This window comes from Melanotaenia boesemani, chromosome 17 (assembly GCF_017639745.1).
Source record: "Melanotaenia boesemani isolate fMelBoe1 chromosome 17, fMelBoe1.pri, whole genome shotgun sequence".
In the NCBI taxonomy this organism is placed as follows: domain Eukaryota; kingdom Metazoa; phylum Chordata; class Actinopteri; order Atheriniformes; family Melanotaeniidae; genus Melanotaenia; species Melanotaenia boesemani.
The window spans coordinates 9690906-9718484 of NC_055698.1; the positions used below are offsets into that span (position 1 = coordinate 9690906).

Sequence of the window (27579 nt, forward strand, 5' to 3'; positions counted from 1 at the left end):
ATTGAAATCTACTTGTGCTAATGTAATGAAACAAGAGATGTTTTGGAATAGATATACCCAACATTTTCTCCAAATTTAACCATGTTTCATGACAGATTAATGTGAAATAAACTACACAAGTCTAGATCAAAACATTGCAGTTTGACAATAAGGCTCAATCATTTAACAATTAATGTGTTTTATTTATTCTGTTTTCTACTGATACAGCTTTGGCTTTTTACACATCGACATCATCGATCTCTATGTGTTCCTCCATGATAAAGTCCTCTTCTTTTCCTCTGTTACATGTTTATTTAGCCACAAATGCTCTCATAAGGGTAGAAGAAGATTATTCACTGACCTTTGTAGCACTGATCCAAGTCATGCATGAAATTGCTGGTATACTATAAATGCTGTGAAATGCATGGTTATACCTTTGCAAGAATCTGCATGGCCATGGTTAATGCATTTTCATGTTTCTGTATCAGTACTCCCATTTTGTCATGTGAACGATTCCCTAAAAAAAAGGACAAAGCAAACAAAAGAAAAACAACAGTCCAGGGAAACATTATGAGCTCACATTTTTCAGATGTGGACTGCAACATTTGTTTTTGTTGCAGAAGTGGAAACTCAGCTGCAGATTCTGCCCTATGGGGTGAAATAAGGTGAGGTAATTTGCTCCAACAAACTGAGAAATCGTAAAGTGGTAGTTTGGTTCTTGTTGGAGAATTTGCTTGCACAAAGATGGTAAATTACTATTGTATATTCTCTGACCCTCATTCTAACATCAACAGAGGTGATTCATATTGCACGCCCTCAAGTACAGACTCTGGAAAGGATCATGAGACACGTGTTATCAGAGGGAGGCTCTGTGGAGACATCCACTTCATTGTCAGTCTGTTGTTAAGCACATACTTGTTTGCAGACCTGATTCTCCATGCACATTAGTGGATCTGTATCTTGGGGTGTGTTAGATGCTTGGCATGTTTGGAATTCTGAAGACAAACTGCTCCAAAGAGACCACTACCAGCAATGCTGCAATTAGGAGATGCATTATGGACAAATTGAGTGAAACACACAACCTTAATATTAACAAGCTGAGAACACATTGACATGATGTTAATTATCCATGACAGTGATTTTGAAATCACATTTTGTGTTTGCTAGAGATAGAAAGCAGTTATGAGAATAATGAGCAACTTGTTATGGACGTAACAGCTTCCATGTTGGTTGGTTGCTGATTATTTTTGTTGGTTTAGCACATAAGGGATCAAAGGATGATTTTAACAGAGCATAAACTGATCCAATTCTCAGTTTCACACATTCAAAGACAAAATAGGCTCATAGTTCAACATGTTCTGAAATGAAAGATTCATGAATACAACAGATATCTTTGAAGCAACCTACAGAATAAGTCTGGAAATAAACTGAGGCGACAAGAGGAGCCAAGATCTGATGACTTCAATGATATGGCCAAACTCTAAATGCTGGGTGGCACTTGTGGAAACTAAAGACTTATTAAACTCTGTTATCGTCCTTGTTAAGGGTGGCGTACTGAGGTTTTTTAAAAGTGTGCCATCGCATCCAGTAAGACACGGAAACGGTCCACAGCAAATCCTCTCCTGCCTCTAACCAGACTCGACTTGAATTGTCAGACTATCTCTTTGACAGCGAACAAGAAGAGGGGGAATTTCTGGATGTAATCAGATTACTTTAGATCTGCTCACCGAGGACACTATAATGGCCTGCTGTCTTTCAATGAGATCAACTGCCGTCCAGTAACATTAAACTCACAAACTTGTGCTCTGGCCATATTAACGATATTCCCAATTAAGATAAGGTGAAGCCAATCCAAGCTGCTGGGAGGATGATGAGGGTAGAGCGGGGAGGAGAGGAAACAATACTGCGCTGCAATTAGTGTTCAGTGAGGGACGAGATAAATTATCTTCTTAGCAACAGCTCCAACTATCCTAATGTGTTACTGAGGCTCATTGTGAACATACAGAACCCTGCAGCTAGAGTGGAATTTCATTAACAAAGTAAGTTACCACAAGGAGCTGCAGATTTAGGTGAGAAGAAATCAGAACTGGCACCTGATTAAAGGCTGGCATGGGTTAGGAGAAATTAATCCTCCAGCAGTCCGCTCCTCCTTTAAGCTAGTTTCCTTACAACTTACCCTTTACTAAAGAGTTTATGTTTGCACTGACAGTAGCAGCTTTCTTCTGATAATTAAGCCACTAACAGAACAGAAATTTGACTCCATAGCTGGCTAATTTTCCTATTTTCCCTTTTCATACTGTATTCTCCCACAGTACATCTAATGACCAGTTTTTGGAGTATAAAATGCTTTCCATCCATGCACTCTGCATGATTAATCAACTTGCAACTAATATATCAAGTGGTTTGGAAGTGCCTATTTGACATCCTTTGTGGCTGTTTTCTATCAGCTGGTGATGCTCTGAAGCTTTTGTTATCATTAGAAACCCCAGAAGTGACATGAGAAACAAATAGTTTGACAGGTGTAGCAGTATTAACTAATGAGCTCAGCAAACATCAATTCCCAGTTTTAACAATATGTTTTCATGTGTTGCAGCGTGGTTGCTGTTTATTATAGATTCATGTTGTTCAAAACGAGGTGCCTATTAAAAATGTGGACCTCGTTGTTTAAAGGGGTTTTTCATGATCAGGGTCTTCGTTAGAATCAGGTGAAAATTAGGATAAAAGTTGGGCTGAATCGCTTGGAAATGTATTCAATAAATAGTGGAACTCTACAAAGATAGAAAAATGAGTGCATGTGTGTTTTCGTGTATGTATGCCAGATCTGCCATGGGCATACCAAGATGCCGGCAACTGTGCTTTTATGTTGTGTTTGATCAGGCTTGTTAGAATGCAATACACTGTATTTTTTATTTTTTTTTATTTACTGTGCACATAACCACTCAGACACACATTAATGAGGTCAGCTGGAGTCTGTAAGGTCGTATTTACTGTGCATTCCCATATTTTTTTAATCAAACATAAAAAAAATAGAGAAACACACCTATCAGAAATATCTCATCTGACAGAAATAAACCAGAAAAACAGCCATGATCCCATACGTTCACACCAGGGACTCACTTCAATGTCCCAAATCAACCATCTTTTCAGTCCGTTCTCATCCTGTTTCATCATTTCTTTTTTTCTCTGCATCAGCTTCAGCCCCGTACCTTACAGAGAAGCTAATTTCCTGCTTTTCTGCCCCTCCCCGGGACTAGTGTAACACTGCATCCTTTGCCATGTGAGACACACTGCAGCACAGTGTGACGGAGCTTTGGCTCTGTCAAGGACACGTCGGTTCTCCCCGGTAAACCTCGATGCACAGAGCTGAATACAGACCCTGGGTTATACTGGGGTCAGAAGTCATCTCCTTCTGTCTGGTTATGAGCTGCAGCCTGCAGATTGACACACATCCATTGCCCCAGTTAAACACGATATATAATGAAATATATTTGTGTAGGACTGCATATAGTTGTCCTACTCAAAGCAACTACAGCGCATAGAACAGTTATCACAGTCTAATATACAAAAAATGACATTGAATAATGTTTAACTGTGAGCTGCAAAATATAGTTTCAGTTTGTTCTTTTCTTTATTCAGATCTACATGATGTGTCAACTTAATTTTCACTCAGCTGAGAAGCTGATACATTGGCTGCTTTGACGCTGTTAAACTTCCCCTCATAAGTCAGCTTACAGCAATCACTGCGCTGCAGCTTCATCCACCTTGTCCCTTCCATTTTCCTTCCACTTTTTTCTGTCTCTGGTTACAAAAAACAATTTGTTTCACCTAAAAAAGTTTCTTTTTAGCCCAGTCTCTTTAATAGCTGTTTAAACAGTCACCAGGGAATAGCAGATCTATGGGAATTAGTGAAAATTAAGCTGTGTACAAAGATTCAGAAGTCAGGCACACTTTACTACTTTGTGTCACAAGGAAATAGGGTGAAATTTAGCTCTACTGTTCTTACTCTCCTTTATGGTGCATTATGATAAACTGAGCATCAGCACAGGAAGTAGTTTAATGAACATTGCTGACTTATTGAATCAACCTCATCTTGTTATTTTGCTGGTCTGTACTCTCTAAAAGAAGCTTGGAAATATGTGTTAGGAGGGACATCATGGCCATCCTTGCACATGTTAATAAACAGACAACGAAGTTACTGTGTTGTAAGCTGCTAATTTGAAACCTCAAGTTTGACACCGGCGCTATAAAGAGATCCCTGAAAGCTAATTAGTCAAAAATAAAACTTTCCAATGAGAAATATTGATAGATAATGGCTATAATAATGGCTTGATGAATGTGAGTCTTTTGGAGCAGTGATGTTTGTGAGCCTGCAGCTAAAATCTACCAGCAGCACTGCACTTTATTAGGGATGTATTAAAATACTTGGAAATGTATAATTTCAGCCATATAAGTGTTTGGTTTTTTTTTTTTTTTTTGCTACACAAGCAAACTATGTATCGACGAAGTGAACAGAGGCTGCAGTATGCAGGGAAACAAGCATGAAGTGAACAAACATAAAGCAGGAGATAAAAACAGCAAGACAAAAGGAACGCATTCACATTCTGATTTATACTTACTATCTAATATACAAAAAGCACACTTCCACACACCCTGATCCATTTAAATGATATGAACTAAGTTGTATTGTAGGTGAAGGGTGCATACACTATCTTAAACTATGTAAAGGTATTTGCACAGGCAGTACAATCAGAGCCCACTCCATTCAAATCCACATATGTTTATCCCATTCAACTTCATTTAATATGGTTAACCTACACAAATATGCATACATTTTCTTGATCCATGTAAGACAATGTACAAGCAGGCCAACAAGAACAAAGCAGTTGCCTGTAGAGACCTGTACCTTGCCTGTCTTTGTTTACAGATAGCAGGGGTTCTGGGAAAAAGAGAAAGAGGGTGGGCTGGGGGTTTGGGGTTAAGTAATATTCACAACAACTGTAATACACACATCGGGAGCCCTCTCTGAGTGCATGCAGACCCCTAAATGCTAATTGTGTTCTCTTTGATAGCAGCTAATTAGCAGCATCCCACTTCTCAAATAAAGATAGCAGGAGCTTACTCTACATCCAGGAATCTCCTGACAGCAGAAGTTCTATTAAAATTGGAATATAAAGCAGCCATTTTTTTCAACTCAGCTTTTATAAGGCTTTAAATGCCCCTCAGCCAAACTGGGGTATTCAAATATTAATAGCGACATTAAGTATAAGGCACATATTAATTTCTGTGGTGCAAAAAAGAAAGAAAATACACTACCAAAGGCTTATGATATGACCAAGAATCTCCTGTTTTTGACACTTGACAAAAAAATGATGCAACAAATGCAAATATCTGCTTTTAAATTTTGAATGTAGGGACACCATGACTTAGTTTCTATCCTCTTGTTAGCAAATAAATCCAGGAAATCCCCCTAGTTGCTGCCTCATTTCTTTATTTCACTGGAGAAACAATCACATGGAGGCAGGTTAATGGAAATGGATCCAGGTCCAGTTTAAACATGCCATAAGACCCAGTCTCTCGTGCCGATTTCGTCTTTTTTTTTTTGTCAGCTTTTGCAGCGCAAACTCACAATGCTCATTTGCAATCGCCCTTTCATGACACACCATGCACCGCTCTGGACTGCTGCATGTGTGTGTGTCTGAGAATTCGAGTGAAGGAGGGGGGGCAATGGAGGAGAATCATAACCTCCTCCTTCGATTTACATCTCAGTATTTCACTCTGCCCCCTCCATCTTTCCCTTTTAGTCTTCTTACCTCGTCACTTCAGCAAAGGACAGCAGTGTCTATTTTTGCTTAATTGTGAGTGTGTGTGTGTGTGTGTGTGTGTGTGTGTGTGTGTGTGTGTGTGTGTGTGGGCCCCTCAGGCAAATTGGCAGTAGGATTAGCGTTCAATCTTTAGTGATGGTCTAGTTGGGTCTGACACTGCCACCTCCCATTTTACTCCTGTAACTGACACTCACAACTCCCATGTCCTCTCATATTTCTTATTTTCTTTTGTTCTTGCCTTCCTCCTTCCTATTAATGTAAATATCTGTTTCCATTATGTGGTTTAGTTTGGCTCAAAAAAAAAAAGAACATTTATATTACTTTCCTGCAAGCAAAATGGTAGGTTTAATGAGCTCAGTTGGCCTACTTGATGTTATTTTCATATTCTCCTTCTGTCACATTCGGGCCCAGTGACACCATCACAGCCTCCTGTGCTAGTCTCTGTCTTTAGGGCAAATATGCTGAGAACAAAGACACAAAGGGCAGACGGTTCCTATAAAAGGCACACAAGAAAATGATGAAGAAGAGGTCAAACATGCTTCTGGTGAGAGGACGAGTGTATGAATGAGGCAACAACAAAGAGCATGGGGTGAACAAGAGGTGCAAAGAGAGATAAGTTGACAAACTAGTTGAAAGGTGGGAAATGAGTGAAATAGCCAGACTGGGAGGGAGGATAGTAATCATCATACATAGGTTGTTTTTTAAATATATAGAATGGGAGAATCTGTTCCGTGAGTGAAGTAACATGAGCTGAGTGTCTCACAACAGAGCAGATGTCTCTGTACATTGACTTTTTGACCTTTGACTTTTTTTTTTTACCTCAATAGTTTCAGCTTTCCCACTATCTCAAAATACAAACCAGCTCTCGCACCGCTGAAAAAAAAAAAAAAAAAAAAAAAAAACAGCTGTTTGCACATTTAAAGCTTCTCCCCTCCAGTTGGCCAGACTTCTCTGACGGCGTCTGCTCTCTGGAGACTGCAGAGCACTCCAGTATTAGATTAACATGACACTGATTCATGATGGAGCTCATAAGTGCAGTGCCAATACCAAAGTCTTCCTGGAATCTGATTGACCACTTTTGACTACTTCAAAAATCACTATATATGAGACACTTCACTACTCACTGAACTGAGTTTGACAATGAGCTAATTCAGATGCTGCAGCCTTTAAAGACATAATATATCAGATTTAGGAGCAAATCCACCATTTTTGTGCTCCTGTAAACACATTTATCCAGTGGACCATTTTTATGCCTCTCATTACACTACATACACAATTACTGGGCAAACTGCTTTTATGATGACTAATTTTATTGTTGATCAAATACAGTGGGTGATGTATAAGTGGGAACAGTTATCAGGCATCTATTAGCGGACATAATTATAAAGTAAATTAATTACAGAAAAACATTTTACCAACTCAGCTGTTTACTCCCAATTTGAACAAAAATGCAACCAACATGCAACACAAAATGACAGTTAAATAAATATCCACTCCTCTTTTCAATTATTTTTGAGAACCTTCCATGCACAAAGCTACCGTTTACAGAAACAGTAGCCTGAGCCTCACAAAGGTTGGTCAAAGAACTGTATTGTGCCACTTCTAAGTAGGTCTGAAGTCAGGAGAGGAAGGAGAGCAGGCCATTATTTATTGTTCTTCCATAAAGTTATAATGTCTTCAAAAGGTCCAACCTCAAAATCAGACATGGCTGCCTTGCATAAAAAGTGGTGAAAGCTGCAGTAATAAGTTGTTAATCAGCACTTCTGTCGCTTTGTGTCTCATGTAACCAGTTCACACACACTGCAACGTTCAGCTATCACATGAGGTTTTTATGAGCAGAATGAAGGGTGAAACATTGTTATCCATTGTTATTGACTTGTGTATGCTAGCCTTGTCAGAGAGTGACTTGTACCTGCAATACAATCAGTTCTGGTGTGATATTATTCCCAACTCTGAGAACTGACTTCCAAGACAAATAAAGCACACCATATGGCATCTTTGTGGCTTTGTTTGCAAGTGAAGCAATGAAGTACTTCAAATTTGTCTATGATAAAGATCATGGCCTTCTTAAATGCAGCTCACTCCTTTCACAGAAGGCATTTTCCAGAAGCTAGCAGCATGCTTGGCATTTGATTTTCAGCCCATCTTCAGCCCAAAGAAATTCCAACTATCTCATCCTTAATGACAGCACACCCATGCAACTACTGCTGCTGGGGCCAGACTGGAAGTGATTCAATCACAGGCCTATCTATGTGCTCCACAGAAATTCACTCTCATTTCAACTGTTAATAGAAGCTTTTAAAAAGAAATCTGTCTTCATGTACAGTATTTCTTGGCCTGATCTTGCTGCATCAGCTTGTGGTTATTACACAGCGGTGGTCATTTTTCAGCCTCCTTTACCTTAGTCATGTCTCTGAGCACCTGTCTCATTGTTCTTCTGGACTCTGTAAGTAGGTCAAACTACTGGGATATGGTAACACTAGAGGATAATGTTTAACTGGTGAGCTTAGATCAATCAATTTACTCTCTATAAATAAATATTAAAGTTAAATTATACCTTTAGATTGATGATCCAGCTGACTTTTCCATTTCAATTAAGCCTCTTTAGCACATTTTACCTAATTTAGTAAAGCTTATTTATATTTCTGTGCATTTTCATGTAAGGAGTTAGGCCAGATCCTCCCTTTTTTTTAATCAGAAATGGATGACAGATGAAAATAAGTGGTCCAAATTAGCTCCAATATGAGTTAATAAATGTGCATGCAGCTGTATCTTAAACCAATGTGTATATAAATGCATTTCAGAAGATTGGAGATGTAAACCAGGGTTTGTGATTAAATTAAAATGTGCTGAGAAAGCAAACAGGTGGCGTGGAGCTCAAATAGTAAATGGAAACTCAACTAATTAGCAGAACTGAAAATAGGAATCCATCAGTGTAGTAAGGGCCCTTAGGATAGAGTAAAATTAGATACCTGCACTCAGTTTGATCTGGTAAATGCTTTATTAATTGTAAGAACAGCTGCAAAAAATCTTTATGTTGTAAGAGTTGGTAAAAGAAAATGTTTGTGATGATGGAAAATTCAATTTTGTTCAAAAGATTGAAACAAACAAAGAGAGATGCACAGAGAAAATGATTGCTTTCAGTCAAACAGTGACATTCAACTCGGCTCTGTCCACACATATAACTCTGCCTGGCCTTGGTGTTTTTGATTAAGACCTCTCCTCCCTTCTTCAGTAAGTGCCCACTCTTTGCCCTTTTACTGAGGAAACAGATCAATAATCATTAGGTGATTACCCTGAATCAGTCATAGTAAAACTCAAAGCAGAGGAATTAGAAGATGATAGTGAAAACCTCCTGGAAAAAAGAAATGTGAACAATCCGTTCCCTGCACACTGAACATATTGAGGCGAGTAAACAGTAGTTCATCAATACATCCTTCTAGTGCACCTGACAGATAACAGACCCAACTGTGCGTTGCCATGAGAGTGAGAGGCTGTGTTACCCTGGCAACTATTCTGCAAATATCCAGCCTTCCTTCTGTCTGCACTCTTCCCTGATAAGATTTAATGATGCAAGGGCAGCAGCAGCAGTGTTAATAGTTACACCAGTTGGTGGGTAAAACAGTGTGAGATGCATAATAAATTAGATAACCTTAAAAAGCTTAGATGGAGGTATGAAAATGAAACAATCACCTTCTAGGTTCTCAGACTGGTATGTTTAGCTTTTTGATTTTTTTCAACTCACAGTTTTGAGTTTAAGCTACACATGTTTTGTTACCGACTTTTTAAAGCTCAAATTGAATTACTACATAAAAAACAAACAACTGAAATCATCATATATGTACAGAAGCAATGTGTCAAATGGCTGGATCTATATTAGTAATGTGCTACTCTGAAGCTACTCTTTATACCTCACAGTAATCCAGCTGGTTCATGCTAGCTGTTAAAGCTGTTTCTGGCGAGGCTACATGCCTTTAGGCTAAGGCTTTTGGGTTCTGCTTTGTTCACTCTCTTTGCTGTTGTGCATCATTCTCAGTCACAGGAAATCTTCACAGCTGACTCAGCATTAAATGACAGACACAAAATTAGTGGCTATCTTGTAAACACAGAAGTTGCTAACTTAAGAGATGCAGAACAGATTAAATCAGAGATCTTGATTCTGTGGCTCGTGTTTAATTTAGTTCATAGTTTGACGTTTTACTCCCTGCTTCATTGAGTGCAAGTGGTCTAAGTTCATGTTACGTCAGGTTTAAATGTTGGTGTGCCAAGTTTTACTTCAATGCTAGGTTGACATTGTTAATTCAGAATAAACTTTATGATGTTTATTTCCTGTCTTTCTGTCTTGCCAGGTGTTGGGTGCTGATGCTGTAACCACTGTGAGGAGCTGACAAGCCCTGGTTGATGCAGTGAAGTGTTCCAGAGGGATAAAGACAAGTGAAGAAGGTAGGGACAATAAATGGAAAGTTGGGAAAATTCAGTGAAAGAAAAAAGACAATGGAAAAAAATGAGGCCATCTCAGAAAGACACCATATGGGAGTATTGGAAAGAGGAGAGGCTGATAGACTGAACCAAAAGGCAGACACAAAGTTAGATTGGCTAGATTAGAGATGAGAGTGGATAGATTGCAGTTGCTGCATTTGTTGTAAGCACTACAGCTGCTAAATTGGTTTGATTTACAAGCCAGTGGTCCATCACTTACAGCCCGATTGTGGTTAGACAGCAAGAAACACGAAGGTGAGAGGGGGTTTGAATGGGAATATTGGTGTATTAATAGAAACTAGACTTGGCAAACAATCAGGGCTGTTTCTGTGCTCATTAAATCCATTCTGACGAAGCTTCTAGGCTGTAACAGGAGGAAGTTTTCAGTGAGAGCTGAAAGGAGGCTGGAAGGCTTAGCTCTGCTGTTTGGCACCCAGTGTGGACCAGGTTTTCCTTTCAAGCCCATGTGGGTGCTGAGATGTGTCTTTATTAAGGCTTGTGGAGCCCCTTGCTTTGCTTTCTCTTGCTGGACTACACATGAGGGCTGTGTGTGCTGTGCTGTTGCATAAGAGGAGCACTTTCCTCCGTTTTCACGCTGGCTGACTGCATGAGAAACTGCAAGCAGTGGCCACCAAAACACACTTCCTAAATTACAGAATACCTTGACTTACTGTGCTTTTACTGAAGGTATATTACGGATGCAAACGACCGTTTGCATTGCCCTATCAGGATAACCCTTCCTCATGTTAGATTTCTTTGCACCTAAGGGGCACCAGTGAGACTGAATGGCACCATGACAGATATGTGCTGTGACAAGGCAAGGCCAAAGGAGCCAGGAAAGTGCTGCTGAGTGGTGAAAAAGAGAAGTGAGGCAGAAAGGAAGGCTGCAGGGGATATTTTTTGAGGAACCTATTCTGACGTCAGAAACTAAAAGAGAGAAGGAGTTTTCTCTACATGTGAGATGGTACAGAAAAGCCTTAGAAAAAGACAGAAATGAACAACATTAACAGTGTTTTCATACTTTGTACTACACTGTGTACTAGTTACCTCGACTAGAAGCATTTCATCTTCTACAAACGCAGCTTGGAGTAAATGAAAACATAAGAAAACAAAAAGGTATCTAGCATTAAGAGCAAATAAAAAACACAGGCTTTAAAATGGAAGGCAGAAAAGAGAAGTGTGAAATACACAGACATACAACAAGACAGGGGGAGATAGAGCGAGACCAGAAGTTTACATTAGTCTCTAAGAGAAACAGAAAGTGGTAAGCTGTGCCACCGTGGGATTCTAAGCCAGACTAACCTGGGATTTACTCACAGCAACCATTTCAAAAAGCAGAAAGGAGGAAGGCAGAGAGGAGAAGAGGACGAGGAAAAGAAACTTGAGGCTGAAGACAGAGGAAGAGTCACTGCACTCAGAGGAAAAGAGGGTAAGAGAGGATTGACGTGAGAGCCTGCTGGCTGGTTTCTTTCCTTGTTTTAAAGCCTGACATGTTGCGCCTGTCTGTTTACCAGTAATGATGTGCAGTTAATTTAAGCAAACACATCCCAGGTGCCAACAGCCAATGGATCAGATCTCTGTTGTTAAACTGCCGTAGAGCATGCAAAAGCTAGATGCTTTTTTTCTCCATCTTCAGCTTAAACGGGCAGATGATATTACCAGGCCAACCGTATCCTGGCAACCATCAGCCGAGCTCTGCTCTCAGGATGGACCGCATGCTGCTCCAGACTCAGTTTATGTGTGTTAATATGTGTGTGGATGTGGCTGGTGTGAGGCTGCTTCTAACACACACACCTTCTCTGCGCTTTTTCCACACATCAGAAATCTTTCATTGTTTTGCACAAGGCTGCGATCTGAATCTCTGCTTGACTTCTCCTTTGCAATCACCTTGTCAGACTAAAGAATGGGAATCTTTTATTCATATATTCATAGCCTCAGCTCAGAGTATCTTGGAGCAGGTGGTCTAAAGTCAAGGAGAGATGGGGTGCGTTTTTACATGTTTGGCAGTTACAGCAGTGACTCAGCATACAGCTGTGTATTTCTTGGCCTCCTTACAGATTTATATGTATACAGCTATATCATACAGTGGATGCGCTCTTCATCTGAGACTATGGAGAATGTCAGGAGGCTGTCTCAGCGCCTGAACACTGTAACTCCATCTGGGTGTACCTCAGTGCTGCATTGCAACACCCATTCTTGCTGAGTAACAACAAAAAGACAGGGCCTTGTTCTTTTTGTGCAGGATGGTGGCATCTCGTAAACATGCTAATGCTGGCCATAAATCATTCCTGCACGGTGACGCTGATCGGCCCCTGCTGCGTGCTAACATAGCACATAAAGACAGCAGAGGAAGTAAAACTTGGCAGCTGCTTAGCTTCTGCTACCAAAGTCCTCCTATTATCAATAAGAGGAGCTAATTAAAGCAGGAAGCACTCATACTAGCACAGCTGTGTCTTTTTCTTTAAATTAAATGCTGCTTCTTCTTTTTTTAATTGCACATGTTAATCCGCATGTGACCATTCAGGCTAAATGTGGGTTGAACCCCTTCATGTCCAGTTTTATACCTCCTTCTTGTCAGAAACATATTTATTCTCTACAGTATTAGGCCCTTTCCACCTCACATTTAAAATAATCTTGTTGGAAACATTGGCTTCTGAGAGATTCTCACAGAATCCGACTCTTTACTGCTTGCATAAATCAAATTGCTCAGAGGATTTACACACAAATTTATAAGTGTGACTTTAACTGGCTTGTCATTAACTAGAGATGAGCAAAATATGACAAATGATCTGCATGGTAGGAAATTATTAATAGGCAACTTTCATTCAGAAGTAGCCTGTTAATAATGCATTCACCTCATGAATCACAACACATAATTCATCTTGAATGGTAGCACAAAAGCAAACTTTCATTATGGGATTGTTGGTGTTTTTATGGCTTTTATTGCTTGTCCTACTTTTAATAATATTTAGTTTGTGCAGATCTGAAGAAGATTTAAAAAATCATGGAAAAATGTACTGGTTTGAAGTGCTTCAACACCTGATAAATGCATTTTAGAGTAACCTGAACATCCTCAACTGAAATGAATATAAGACTGAGGTCATGATATTTGAACATCTTGTGGACATTCTGTAGCCTCTTATTTTTAAGACTTTAAGTTAATTTCAATAGAATTTCTATATTAGACAAGCAGATTTCCTCACTTTTTAGAAAGCTGAGATTCAAAGGTAAGACAAAGATTTACAACAGGGCATCTATTGGTCCCTCCAGTACTTTAAATCTCTCTGAGATCTCCCCATCCCTGCAATTTAATTATGTTTGACTATTTTTAGTATTTTGTTTTGGGTATTTTTGCCATTTTATTGTGTAATGCTGTTATTGTTCTTGTGATGGACCGAGCAGTGAAGGACAATCAGGCACAGATTTAAAGTTCAAAAAAAGAGGGTTTTATTTTCACCCAAAAAAAGTCATCCAAACAAGTAGTAAATCAATGAATAATCTAACCCATAAAAGAGGTCAACATAACATAACTCTACTTAAAGAACTTGTCGCAAAAATAACTCAAACAAACCAACCAAACAAATGTAACAAACTGACCTGACAACTGAGACACAAGGGTAAACTTAAAGTGGCTGATCAGCCCAAACAAAAGACACAAAGGGGTAACACACAAAAACCTAACTAAGCTAACAAAGGAAAACCCAATTTCCCCCCCCTCTTGATGCTGGTGTGTGATCTGGTCCAATTAGTTGGCTCCACCCTGTGGCCACCTGCTGGTTCCCATGCCAAAGGACTGGAGCCACTGAAACAACACTCCTGTGTGGCTGTAGATGCAGCCATCACACACTCCCCCTCTTCAAATCGCTCGCTGGGACAGCGAGAGAGACAGTCCGCCGTGCAGTTGTCCTTGCCGGGAATGTGGTTCACCGTGAACCGGAATGGCTGGATTGCCAAGTACCACCGGGTAATCCTCCCATTAGTGTCCTTCATCCTCTCAATCCATTGGAGAGCTTTGTGGTCCGTTTCCAACCTGAACTCCCGTCCTAGCAAATAATACCTGAAGGAATCCAAGGCCCACTTGATGGCCAGTGCCTCCTTCTCAACTGTAGAATATCGGACCTCCCTTGGAAACAGCTTACGGCTAATGAAAGCCACTGGATGGCGCTCATCAGGTGGTCCCTGCAACAGAACCGCTCCCAGTCCTCTCTCTGAGGCATCTGTCTGGAGAACAAACAGTTCATCAAAATCAGGGCTATGCAAAACTGGGCTCCTACTCAGTGATTGTCGCAGGTCTTGGAATGCAGCTCTGGTGTCCTCAGTCCAGCAGATCTTATTTGGGCTGCGGGTACCTGTCAGATCTGTCAGAGGCGCCGCCCTGGCAGAGAAATGAGGAATAAAGCGGTGATAGAATCCTGCCATCCCCAAAAATGACCTTAACTGCTTTCTGGTCTCTGGCAGGGGACAGGACTCTATGGCAGCAACTTTATTCACTTGTGGTTTGATAACTCCATTTCCAATGACAAACCCAAGATACTCAGTTTCCGCTTTGGCGAAGGCACATTTTGCTGGATTAACTGTCAGACCAGCAGACTGAAGACGTGCCAGCACCGCCTCCAGATGTCTGAGGTGTTCTTCCCAGGTGGAACTGAAAATGACAATGTCATCAAGGTATGCTGCAGCAAAATCAGACATGTCCAACAGTACCTGATCCATCAGCCTCTGGAATGTTGCTGGGGCACCGTGTAGTCCAAAAGGCATAACTGTAAATTGGAACAGGCCCCATGGAGTCCGGAAGGCGGTCAGCATTTTGGAGCGCTCTGTAAGTGGAACCTGCCAATAACCCTTAGAAAGATCTATGGTGGTAAGATATCTGGCCTTCCCCAGGCGCTCAACCAATATCATCAATACGAGGGGTGGGATATGAGTCAAATTGTGATATGGCATTCAGATACCTGAAGTCGATGCAAAACCGGATACTGCCATCCTTCTTTGGAACCAGGACCACCGGATTACACCACTCACTCCTTGATGGTTCAATTATTCCCAATGATAGCATCAAACTGACCTCCTCTTTCAGTGCAACCAGCAGTCGCTCAGGTATCCTGTAACTCATTCGTCTCACAGAAGCTCCATCTTTCAGCACAATATCATGCTCCACAAGGTCAGTTTTGCCCGGATTCTCCTTGAACACCGGTGAATTGCACAGATTTCTCACCTGAGCCTGCTGCTCTCCAGAAAGATGGTTGAGGTCCAGGTCCTGAGGAGTGGGTGCCGGCAAATATTGTTCATCCACTTCCTCATCCTCTGGAACATCCTGGATCAATAAAACATCTGCAGTCTTTGGTCTCTCCATCCATTCTTTAAGCAGGTTGATGTGCAACACTCTGCGAGAGCGGGGCTGATCTGGGATGGCTACTTGGTAGGTAGTCTGCCCAAGTTTCTGCTCAATCTCATATGGCCCCTGCCACTTAGCTAGTAGCTTGCTATCATCTGTTGGCAGGAGCACCAGCACTTTCTGGCCAGGACTAAAAGACCTCCGCCGAGCAGACTGGTCATACCAGACCTTCTGGTGCTGCTGTGCCTTGGCCATATGCGCTTGGGCAAGCTCTGTCATCTTTTGCAGCCGCTCCTGCATCTGGACAACATAAGAGACAACGTTAATCGCTTCAGATCCTTTTTGATCACCCTCCCAGATCTCTCTCAGCAGAGACAGGGGACCCCTCACTTCATGGCCATATAACAGTTCAAAGGGTGAAAAACCAGTAGAAGCTTGGGGTACTTCTCTGTATGCAAAGAGGAGGTAGGGCAGCCATTGATCCCAGTCTGTACCGGTTTCATTGACAAACTTGCGTAACATTTGTTTCAGCGTCTGGTTGAAACGCTCTGTAAGTCCATCAGTCTGAGGATGGTACGGAGTAGTCCTTAAACTCTTGATCCCCAGGAGCTGGTACACCTGTTTCAACAGACTGGACATAAAATTAGTTCCACGATCAGTAAGAATTTCCTGTGGAAAACCCACCCTTGAGAAAAGCTGAACCAGACATAAAGCAACTGCTTTTGCTTTTATGCCTTTTAAAGGATAAACTTCTGGATATTTAGTAGCATAGTCTGTTATCACCAGCATGTAACGATTGCCTGTTTTACTCCTCTCCAGAGGACCAACAATGTCCATTCCAATCCGTTCAAATGGAGTGCTGATGAGTGGTAAAGGCTGTAGTGGAGCTCTGGAGGGGATTTTCAGGGAGGACTTTTGGCACTGAGGACAGCTCTTACAGAACAATGCCACATCCGTCCGTAATCCAGGCCAGTGAAAATATTTCCTGATACGGGCCATGGTCTTGTGCTTTCCCAGATGGCCAGCCCAGGGAATGGAGTGCCCCAGTGCTAACACAACCTCCTGGACTGTTTTAGGAACAATCAGCTGCAATGCTGACCCCTGTTGACGATAAAGCACACCATTTTTCAGCAAAAACTCCTCTCTGGTGCTGATATCCCTATCAGATTTTGGCTCTTTTTCAACTTTCTCAAAGAGAGGTGCCAGTGTTGGATCGTCATGTTGCATTTCACCAATATTATCAGGGATTTTAAAACCCAAAGGCAACTCAGGTTCAGCGTTAGAAGATACCTTAGCAGTGTGTTGGAATTTCTCTGTCCTTCTTTGTCTGCATGACTTACGAGACTTCCCGGGCATCGTCTCCAAGTCTGCGTCATAAAAGGGCAGGGCACCAAGTGTGTAAGCAGATTCCTCTTTTCTCTTAGCTCGAGTTCTGGTTACTGCAACATTACATGCATGACTGGAATTAAGCAAGTCAAATAACACAGGTAGATCTTGGCCCAGCACCGCTGGAAATGGCAAGTTCTCAGCAACCCCAATATTTAAAAGGTAAGTTTGTCCTTGTACCTTGATGTACATATCGGCTGTCGGATATGGCTTTTCATCACCATGAACACAGCGAACAGGGATTGGGTCAGTAATGTTAACTTTATTAGCTGGGACAAAATCTCTGTGCACAAGAGTCTGAGTACTTCCTGAATCAATAAGAGCCTTTATTGTTCTGCCATTTAGCTCAATAGATGTCATCTTTAACCCATTATCAAACTCAATTTTTGGTTGAATTCTCTGTCGGGGCACAAAACAAACTTGTGTTATCTTTGCAGAATTTCTGGGACACATTGGCCTTGTGTGACCCTCCATTCCACACAAGTAACAAATCACTGGTTTGGCTGAAGATCTCATGGGCCCATTAAATGGCTGACTCCCTGGAGGTCTACTCACACCCACTTTCTGGTAATGAGAGGTGGCCTTCTGACCATCCTTTGCCTTCCACGCTGTGTTACTCCAAGGCTGTCCTTTTTTCCGTGCTGCCACAAACACGTCTGCCAGCTGTGCAGCCTCCGCTGCAGAGTTTGGGTTATGTTCCTTGATCCAGACCTGTAACTCAGGAGACAGCATTCTCAAGTATTGTTCCAGAATAATTATTTCACTGATTTCTTGTACAGATTTTCCTTTTGGTTTTATCCATTTCCCATACAGCTCTTTTAAGCGTGCATACAGTTCTTTTGGATTTTCATCCAATTTAACTTCCAGGGAACGGAACCTCTGTCTGTACGTCTCAGGATTAACATCATACTTCTGTAGAATGGCTGCCTTGACTTTGTCATACTCTAAGGAATCATCCATATCCATGTGAACATACGCACCTCTTGCTTTCCCCGTCAGTAGCGGAACCAGGTGAAAAGCCCAATCCTCGTCCGGCCACCGGCAAGCCAGAGCCATGCGTTCAAAAGTCATTAAAAAATGTTCAATGTCATCATGATCCGTTAATTTCTCCAATCTGGGCTCACAAAACCGAGACTGACCTGGTGGAGCATGCATTTCCTTACCACAGGAGTCCACGCAGGGAGGATTATCAGATTCAGATGGTTCTTCCTCGTGGGCTTCTAAGACTGGGGAGGTACGAGCCTGCACTTCCATCTGCAGGAGCTGAAACTGATGCTGCAGTGCTCTAAAACGCTGTTCCTGGCGGGCAAAGTCCTCCTTCCGTCTTGCCTCCTGAGCCTCCTGCTGATGGCCATGAGAATGGAGAATAGACACCAATTCTGACATGGTTGGCTCCCTACCTTGGCCTTCAGTGCTGTCCACCCCCCCAGAGGCTCCATGATTCTCTCCTCCATGAGTGAGCTCCTCTCCAACAGGCTGGTTTTGACCATCTCCTTTTGCTCCTTTGCAACTCCTTCCTGTTTTCTGCATAGTCCAGTACGTTGGGAGGGAATGTAGAGAAAAAAAATTCTGTGCCTTACACTGCAAGATCCCACTTCTGACACCAAATGTGATGGACCGAGCAGTGAAGGACAATCAGGCACAGATTTAAAGTTCAAAAAAAGAGGGTTTTATTTTCACCCAAAAAAAGTCATCCAAACAAGTAGTAAATCAATGAATAATCTAACCCATAAAAGAGGTCAACATAACATAACTCTACTTAAAGAACTTGTCGCAAAAATAACTCAAACAAACCAACCAAACAAATGTAACAAACTGACCTGACAACTGAGACACAAGGGTAAACTTAAAGTGGCTGATCAGCCCAAACAAAAGACACAAAGGGGTAACACACAAAAACCTAACTAAGCTAACAAAGGAAAACCCAATTTCCCCCCCCTCTTGATGCTGGTGTGTGATCTGGTCCAATTAGTTGGCTCCACCCTGTGGCCACCTGCTGGTTCCCATGCCAAAGGACTGGAGCCACTGAAACAACACTCCTGTGTGGCTGTAGATGCAGCCATCACAGTTCTATACCAGGGGTGTCCAAAGTAGGTCCTTGAGGGTCGCTGTCCTGCAGGTTTTCAGTGTTTCCTGCTTCAACACACCTGACTCAAATTAAATAGATCCAACAGCCAATTAAGTTTTGCACAATTACTCATTAATTTGAATCAGGTAGTTTTGGAGCAGGGACACACCGAAAACCTGCATGATTGTGGCCCTCGAGGACCAGAGCTGAACACCCCTGTTCTATACCCTTTACTTTATGCTGCAGTTTGGTTAACTTATATTGTTTTAAAACCCCAATTCAGATAAAATTGGCATGCTGTGTAAAATGTAAATAAAAACAGAATATTAACAGAAAATATTAGCTCATTTTACATTTGATAGCAGCAACACATCTAAAAAAGTTGAAACAGGGTGATGTTTAGCACTGTGTATCATTCCCTCTTCTTTTAACAACAGTCCGTAAACATCTGGAAAAGGGAGGAGACCACTTGGTGGCATTTTAGGAGAGGAATGATGTCCAGTTCTGGTCTAACAGGCTGGACAGTCCTCTCCTCTATAGTCTGCAGGACATGGCATCCATGATTTCCAAAACAAATTTAAAATTTTGATCCATGTGACCACAGAACAGTTTTGTACTTTGCCTCAGACCATTTTAAATGAGCTTTTGTCCAGAGAAGCATTTCTAGATCATGTTCACACATAGCTTCTTGTTTGCATGTTGGAGCTTTAACCTTCATCTATGGATTGCACAGCAAACTGTGTTCACAGATAGTGATAATTATTGGAAGTCTTCCTGATTCCATGCAACGGTTTTAAATAGTCTTGATTGTTAATGCAGTGCTGCCTAAAGGCCAAAGCTCACAAGTCCAGTTTTAACCTTCTGCCTTGTCCCACGCACACAGAGATTCCTTCTGATTCTCTAAATCTTTTGACGATATTGTACTCTGTAAATTATGGAATCTTTCATTGCAATTTCATTGCAATTTCAAATTGAGGAACATTTTTCTAAACTTTTTACACAATATCAAGATGCAGTTTGTTGCAGATTAGTGAACCTCTTTCCTTCTTTACACCAGAGTGACTTCTCTGAAACACTCCTAAACCCTGTCCTGAGATGTGCAGATCATTGCATCCTGTCTTTATTTACATATAACTCAGAATCCCAACTTTTTTGGAACTAGGGTTGTAAAGGTCTTTTATGAATAAATTAATTTAGTCCGATTCAGAGTATGGACATGCAGACCTGTATATTCAGTATGTCTGAGCCATGGTATTATATAATGAAACTTGCATCACTGGTTTCATAAAGCTCTGGCATCTGGCCTTTGGGTAGAAGGTATAAAAAGCTTGTTGTTGAGCATCTATAGACTGCTGGACATAAAAAGCATTAGAGGGGAGCAGTCCGTACATGGCAGGATTTTATTAGGTTACTTTAGTAATGTAAATGGATTAAAACCACTTCTGAGCTCTAGTGACTTCCAATGAGTGATGTAAATGATTCAGTAGTGGATTTGGACCCTGCTGTAATTGAATACAGCATACGCTATGTATTGGATGCAAACTGTGATCAGTGTCACTTATGACTAGAATGTCTGACTTTTCTCTGGACACAATGCTGAAACAGAAGGATGGGGGAGACAAGGAAGACAGGGTAATTAGAGTAAAGCAGATGGGTAAAAAAATGAAAACGGTCACAACCTGCTGTGTTCTCCGTGTGCCTGTTGTGTGTTCTCATGCAGACTGCCAGGTTCTGCGTACTGTATGCATTTTGTTGTTTCCTCCCGTCCAGGTCGCCAGCCATGGGGAACCTCATTAAGGTCCTTGGCAAGGATTTAGAGAACTGTCCACATTTTTTCCTGGACTTTGAAAGTAAGTGAGCGCCAGGGTGTGTGCATGTGTCTGTGTGCTTGAATTGTAAGTGTGGAGCAGAGGTGTGCGGTGGGAGGTCAGTGGGGCGTGTGCGGATGCGAGCCGCTGAGTTGTTGATGGTGATGGAGTGTTGTTGAGGGTGTGGTTTGCCATTATCAGATGATCTTTAGTCCCACTCTCTGACTGATAATAGTAAAGATATGCAACTACAGCTGGCTTTGGCCATTACTGTGAGACAAACAAGCATTAATTTGAATCATAACAGTAATATTTACTGAGGGGAATCCCAAAGCAATCAAAGGAAATCAAAGGAAACAAAAGTGAAAATTACATAGTTACATCAGAGGTATTCCCCACTACAACATTGCATAAACCTACATCTGATAATAGAAATTTCTGCTTTTATTGCTTGGAAATGCACCTCTTTAAAGGGTTTTTCCTGATCTATTGAGACTCAGATTAAATAAGGCAGTCTTATTTAGTTTTACAATTATTCGGTTTGTTCATCTTTTATACGTATAGAATCTGTGCAACAAAATGGGTTGTATCTGAGGTACATAGTCTCATATTTACTGCTGCCCTTCAAATTTAAGTTTGCATTTAACAATTTACCTTTAACATGAGACCTGGGACCATCTGTGCCTCCGAATGTTGGTCATTTTTAACCCGTGAATGAAAGAGAATCCATGAGAGTGGGATTAAAGAAGCTCCGTGTCCATGTTGCCATGCTTCACCCAGGACATACTCCCATCATGCCATTCCAACAACCCTCCCCTCTCATCCAGCCCCCCACCTCCACACCTTCACCTCCCACATACCACAAAAACACACACACATATACACACACTCAAACGCGCACAGCCCCGACACCCACCCCCTCATCACCCTCAGACTTCTCCCCTCTCTCTGTTCCAGGGGGCTCATGGGAAACCTCCTGAAAGTGCTGGCTTGCGCCGAACTTGAGCATGGCCCAATAGTTTTCCTTGACTTTGAACGTGAGACCATCCGCTTCTTATTTTTTTTAAGTTATCCCTTTCTCTTTGTTGCCTTTCCTTTTTTTTTTGTTTTATCTTTTTTTGTCATTCCATCCGTCTCAGCTTACCATTGTGCCACCGTTCCCGTTTCCTTAGCTCTTCCTCTTTTCACCTTTCTTCTTTATCTTTTGGTTTCTGTTCCTGGGACTGGCATTTGAAAGTCATTTGGCTTTTTTCTAAAGACTCCATCTTATTAGGCACAGACAGATACACAAAAGATTGCTCACGTTGTTGCAACGAGACAACAATAAACTCAGACCTCCACAGCAACAAAAACTGAGGTGAAGAAAAACAGTAAATGTCAGTCCCGCGTGGGTTTCTCTTGCTCAGGGATGACGATGTCTGACAAAAGAAAGTCCATCGTCATCCATCCACCTCATCATCTCCCCATCCCCTATTGTGTGTCTGACCTACCTCTGTGTGTGTGTGTGTGTGTGTGTGTGTTCTACTAAAATGTAAATGTATGTGTGAGAATGATAAAGAGAAACTAAATATTTACACCTTCCTTTCCCATTTTCCCTATCAGTGAACTTTGCAGTGTGAAAGCATCCATCCTAACAAGCCATTTTTATTCTATTTCCAGGATTAAAATCTCATGCAACTGCTAACAGATTTTCCTACAAATTCTTACTGATTGCATGACTGAAGACCTAAAGTAAACTGAAATATTCAGTCATTTCTTTCAGGGCAAATTTTGATCATTTTCTTAAGTTTTCACTTTTAGACTGAAGATTTTAAAACTGCTTATAAGAGTAGATGAACTGTTAAGATGCAGATATTTTGCACTGGATCCCAGCATATTCTGCTCCTCTTCTGCCCCCCCCTTAACAGCTGGCTTCCTCCTCCTCCTCCTCTTCTACCAGCTGTATGTTTTTGTGGGAGTGGGAGAGCTCACTGCTGGCGAGAGACGTCAGCTGTCAAATAGGTTGAATTTCCCCCCTCTTTTATTATGCATGTGATTCACTCTACTTCAAAAGCGAGTGGAATGAGTCAGACTTGGGAATGGCAGCAGTAGACCCCCCCTTATATTTTCACCCACCCATCCCCTGAGCCATCTGTGAGCTCTCCCTCTCAAGCCAGGGACACACTCACCTCTGTCACACAGATCCAAGTTTTAAACTGCAGTCAGAGATCATTAAAAGTGAATCATCACACTTCATTAAAAAGGCTTCACAACAAACAAAAACAAGCTGATTTCATTTAAAGATTTTATCTGACACACAGACATCCCATAAGTAATAATCTGTGAAAATGAAGCCATGCAAAAGAAGACTGAAATAAAGAAATCATTATTTCTTAAAATGTCTTCAAGAAAAGCTTTGAAATTTTAGGGATGGGATTTAGATGAGAAGATTGATAATACTTTTGATTTTGTTTTAGTCTGAATTATTAGCCCTAAATTGGTTACTAACACCCAGCAGGACTCTGCAGTTCCTCTGCTAGCAGCACGTTTTCAAAATCTCTTATGCTACAGGATAAAGCAACACCCAGAATTGGAACATATCTTCTAAAAATAATTCTGATGAACATTAGCCATAAATCAAGTCAGGTATTTATGCTTCCACTGACAAAGGGCTATAAAGTCGGGGTGTTGAGATAGACTTGTATTGTTGATAATCATGATAATTAGGTAATCGACTATTGATATCCAGCTTATAATACGTATGGTTTGACCTGAGTTTGATCAAGTAAAATCTAAGTATTGCTTAAAGTTGCCAAAAATGAGAGAAAAACTAAGACAAAGTTGAAGTAAGAAGTAATCTGGTGGCAGTATATTTATTTAAATTTTTTACTGATATTAAAATAATATAGTTACCAAGTATTTTTTTAGTCATGATAACAGTGAAAGCCAGAAACCCCGACATCCCTGTTATAAAGATCTATATCTAATATGGTACAGAATTTGTCAAATTTCAGGAACTTTGTTGCATATTTTCTCACCAATTTTCCTTCATGGACTTTGTTCTGTGCAAGCTTTAATTTGTTCAAAGAACAAATATTTGATCAGATTAATTTTTCCTTTTGCCCCAGAAATGACTATGAATTTACTGCTGAGACAGAGCTTAGCTATGTGAGTGGACATAAAAGACATCAGTGTAAGAAAACTGCATCATCCCGTAGCCATATGACCACAAGGGTGGATGATACTCATTATTAGGCATCATTTCATTTTGAACAGATGAAGGATTTTTACTGATGGACATAATGAAACTTTTTCTTAGACACAGTTTGCTTTTTACACTTCATATATTCTGATTTATAAGCTAGCATACTTCAGTCACAGGCAAGGTGCAGGATCACTTGTTTAGTCATGACCTAAAAACAGCCAATGTCACATCAACCCACTCAACTAAACTGGCTAACAGCCACTGAAATCTGGCTTTTGATTGTGTTTGTAGCGTAGTGTATGAGTAAATTCAGCCCAGAGTCATGGGTATGGCTCAAAACAGCATTGAAGTGAAGCATGTACTAATGTTAGCTAAAGGTGCTGCTGTCAGGGCTGCAAGAATGGACAAAACTCACTTTACCTTCACGGAAGCAGATGTTAATAGACTGTAACATCTCGCATGGATGCTTTAAAACTAATAGAAGCTACCTGCGGACAAAATAGACAAGATTAAATGATTTTACCTGATGCCAAGAAAGCTAATAGCTCGCCCTCGTTCCCGCTGTTTGGACTAATGTCCTGTCAAAAGTAATAAAACAGCATTATTATCACAGAAAGTTGTGAATATTAGAAACTTTGGTCAAACACAACCTGCAACACACAGTGAAATGTCATTATTTCCTGTTGTAATAGTTCACAGGCTTGTCCCCTGCAAAGTAATGGTAGTTACTGAACCATTTCTGAATACAGTGTAGTCCCCAGAGCCTGAAGGTTAATAATCTGCTTTTTTATGTAGGTTAGCTTTCAGTCATGCAGCAACACATTCACATGTGGCGACGTCTTACATGCTTCTATGGTTCTCAGTGGCTGCAGTCGTCAAGGGAAGCACCTTTTAAATTTACATATTTGGTGAGACAATATGTATTTACTGTAAGAGGATTTATCCTTATATAAAGGAAAATATCACAAACTCCAAAAAAACTCCATTTTGGACACAGCTGAAAATCTTTCAGGTATTGTAGGAAAGACAAATATTTGGACAAAGCCAGGTAACCTGTTGCATCTTTTCTTTATGCTGAGCTAAACTAATCATGTCTTGGCTGCAAACCCATATTCTGCATACTTACTAGTGGTACTGACCTTTTCATCTCATTGGTAGTCAGGAAATGAGATCATGTTATACTTTATTTAGTACCTTTTAAGTTGTTGTTTACAAGAAGAATAAAAGCAGCATTAGTAAGAAGTTACAAAAATAGCTGAGCTTGCTGGGCTTAATAGGACAGCCGCTGTGCACATAGAGTAGCAAATACCAGAAGATTGTTATTTCTCTGCAGGGTGGCAGCACCTCAGGGTGCAAAAAGTAATCATCAGTGTTGCTGCATTTTAAGAGCTGCCTGGGCACACTCCCACTCTCACTTTGCACCTGAGTCAGACAACGACAAGAAAAGCAAGTGAAATCATGACTCAAGAGGACACGTCTTAAATTGAGTTGCTCAAACACTGAATCCCAGCTGAATGCACACCATACAGAACACCACATAGACAAAGAAAGCAAAACTGGGACTGGGAGGAGGCCTGCAGCACAAAAAAAAAAAAACAAAAAAAAAAAAAAAAAAAAAAAAAAAAACGCTATGTGCACTGGAACTGAGAAGAAGACTGCCCAGATCTCCTGCTGCCTGTTTGTTTGAACATATCTTAAAATTAAACCTCATAACATATCTTAAAAAAAAAATCTAAAAAAAAAAAAAGTGTGAACCTATCTGCAGGCAGGGAGAGAAATTAAAAGAGAGAATAGATGGTTAGGATTATTTCATGAATCTTATGAGGCAGTAATCTCATCCTGGTCTTTATAAATCTCTGCTGATTGGACAGTAGAAACATTAACAGTTCAGAGGTTTAGACACATCATTCAAGTTAAAACTACCCTGTTAAATTATTAGCCGTCATTATTACCTGAAGTGAAATTGACTGGTCATCTTCTTTGTTGTATTGGGCTTTCAAACTGTAATCAAACTTCACTGTGTGACAGAGAGTGTCTCTTGATATAATTCTGAGGGTAAATTGAATCATTAATTCAGTGGCCAGATTCGACATCAGATATTTACAGCTGCACTGATTATTGAACTGCTAACGTGGATGAAATGCAGTAATCTTCACTTGTGGAGACAATGATCTTAGGTTTTTATCTGGCCTTCTAGGATATAATCATTTAAGCTCTTCCTCCATTTCTAATCTCCCTCTCTCCTTAAATCTTCTCTCATTCTCTCTCCACTCTATGTATCACTTCCCCTCTTTTCTCTGCCCCCTCCTTCCCTGAATATTTTCATCTCTTCCCGCACCTTGCATCACACTTTCACTTCCCGCTCACTGTCTTCCTCTTTGCTTCCCTCGCCTCTCTTCTCCTCCTCCTCCTCCTCCCCACCTCGCAGATGCCCAGCCCACAGAGGCAGAGACAGCCGTGTGGAACCAGGTCAGTGCTGTACTGGAGGAGGCTCACGGGATCCTGGCCGAGCTGCAGTCCTATAACGGAGCTGGGCAGGAGATACGAGAAGTGAGTGAGAAGCAGTCAATAAGTGCTTGAACACAAATAAGCTAGTGAGCCAAAGTGGAAGGATAACTCTAGTGTGATTCATAAAGCCTGCCAGTCACATTCTGACAAGAAATGTGCAGAATAAATATTTTCTTTCATGGCAAATGTCACAATATCATTCATTTCCATATTAAGCTTTACATCTGTTTCTTATGCAGCATGAAGAGAGAGCTTAACTGTTAGCATAAACATCAGAAATGCTAAATCATTTCTTCTCCCTGCTTGTTTAGGCTTAGAACTCAAAGCATGTTAAAGGAACAAACCCTTAGCCAGTTTTACATGGCTTGATTATATTTTACTGTTAGCATTACACCTGTAGTTAGTCAAACCTCAGCAGCAGGCTGTGCTACCACATACACTGACACTTTCTGCCTTATTTATTCTACTGAAGAGAGCAACTCTGCCTGTAAATTTCTGCTAAAAATCCAATTTGGCATTATGAAAATGAACAGTCCCCCAAGTGCCATCCTTTTGCCTTGAATACTCACTATCAGTGGAGCATCAATTGTGTGTTAATTCACCACTGAAAGTGGTGGCCTAACAAAACCACATTTTACTGTTGTTAAGTTCAAGCTTCAGGGAGTGAATGAGTCTCATGCAAAACAGATATCTGATCTTACAGAACTGGCTTGAGGCGTGCAACAAATAGAGCAGGGAAGTGCAACTAACATATGTTGGTTTCAGGCTTTTTGTGGCATTCATTGACAGTAAGAGAAAAAAAATTTAGCTCCCTCATTAAGGAACGATGTTTTCTATTTGTGTTTCTGTGGGGTAGTTTGGCAAACAGCATCTGCATCTCATTCGATTTAGATATCTAGATCATTAGCTGGTGAGTTATTATGAAAGTAATGTAAAGTCTGAAAATGTTTCTCAAATGTCAAATATGGTTTTAAGGACAAAAAGGGAGGAAATATGGAAGTTTTTGAGAG

The 27579-nt window shown here is 40.9% G+C and overlaps 2 protein-coding genes across 5 annotated transcripts in view; one reads left to right on the forward strand and one right to left on the reverse strand.

Moving 5' to 3' along the window:
- fam49al (family with sequence similarity 49 member A, like) overlaps positions 1–27579 on the forward strand; it is a 40173-nt gene that overhangs the window by 3896 nt on the left and 8698 nt on the right. Inside the window, exons 2-4 of one of the 4 annotated variants that reach the window (XM_042012154.1) lie at positions 10151–10244; positions 21835–21914; positions 26490–26611. In XM_042012154.1, coding sequence (XP_041868088.1) covers positions 21842–21914; positions 26490–26611 — 195 coding nt within the window. In that variant the 5' untranslated portion in view covers positions 10151–10244; positions 21835–21841. Of the gene's footprint in view, positions 1–10150; positions 10245–11564; positions 11710–20839; positions 20920–21834; positions 21915–26489; positions 26612–27579 lie in introns of those variants that run through there. The other 3 variants (XM_042012157.1, XM_042012156.1, XM_042012155.1) reach the window with 3 other exon arrangements.
- LOC121628054 lies at positions 13962–18491 on the reverse strand. The gene is made up of 3 exons (XM_041966953.1): positions 18402–18491; positions 17563–18345; positions 13962–14501 (listed from the first exon to the last, which is right to left on the reverse strand). Exons 1-3 carry the CDS (start codon positions 18489–18491, stop codon positions 13962–13964), a joined length of 1413 nt encoding a protein of 470 aa, XP_041822887.1.

Excerpts from the sequence above, each read along its gene's own strand:
- LOC121628054 (XM_041966953.1), bottom strand. The coding sequence starts at position 18,491 with ATGGTCAAAACCAGCCTGTTGGAGAGGAGCTCACTCATGGAGGAGAGA. Across the intron at positions 18,346-18,401 it reads GGACAGCACTGAAGGCCAAG|CAGGAGGCTCAGGAGGCAAG; the intron begins GTAGGGAGCCAA and ends CATGGCCATCAG. Across the intron at positions 14,502-17,562 it reads CCACCTCTCATTACCAGAAA|ACAGATGCCTCAGAGAGAGG; the intron begins GTGGGTGTGAGT and ends TTTGTTCTCCAG.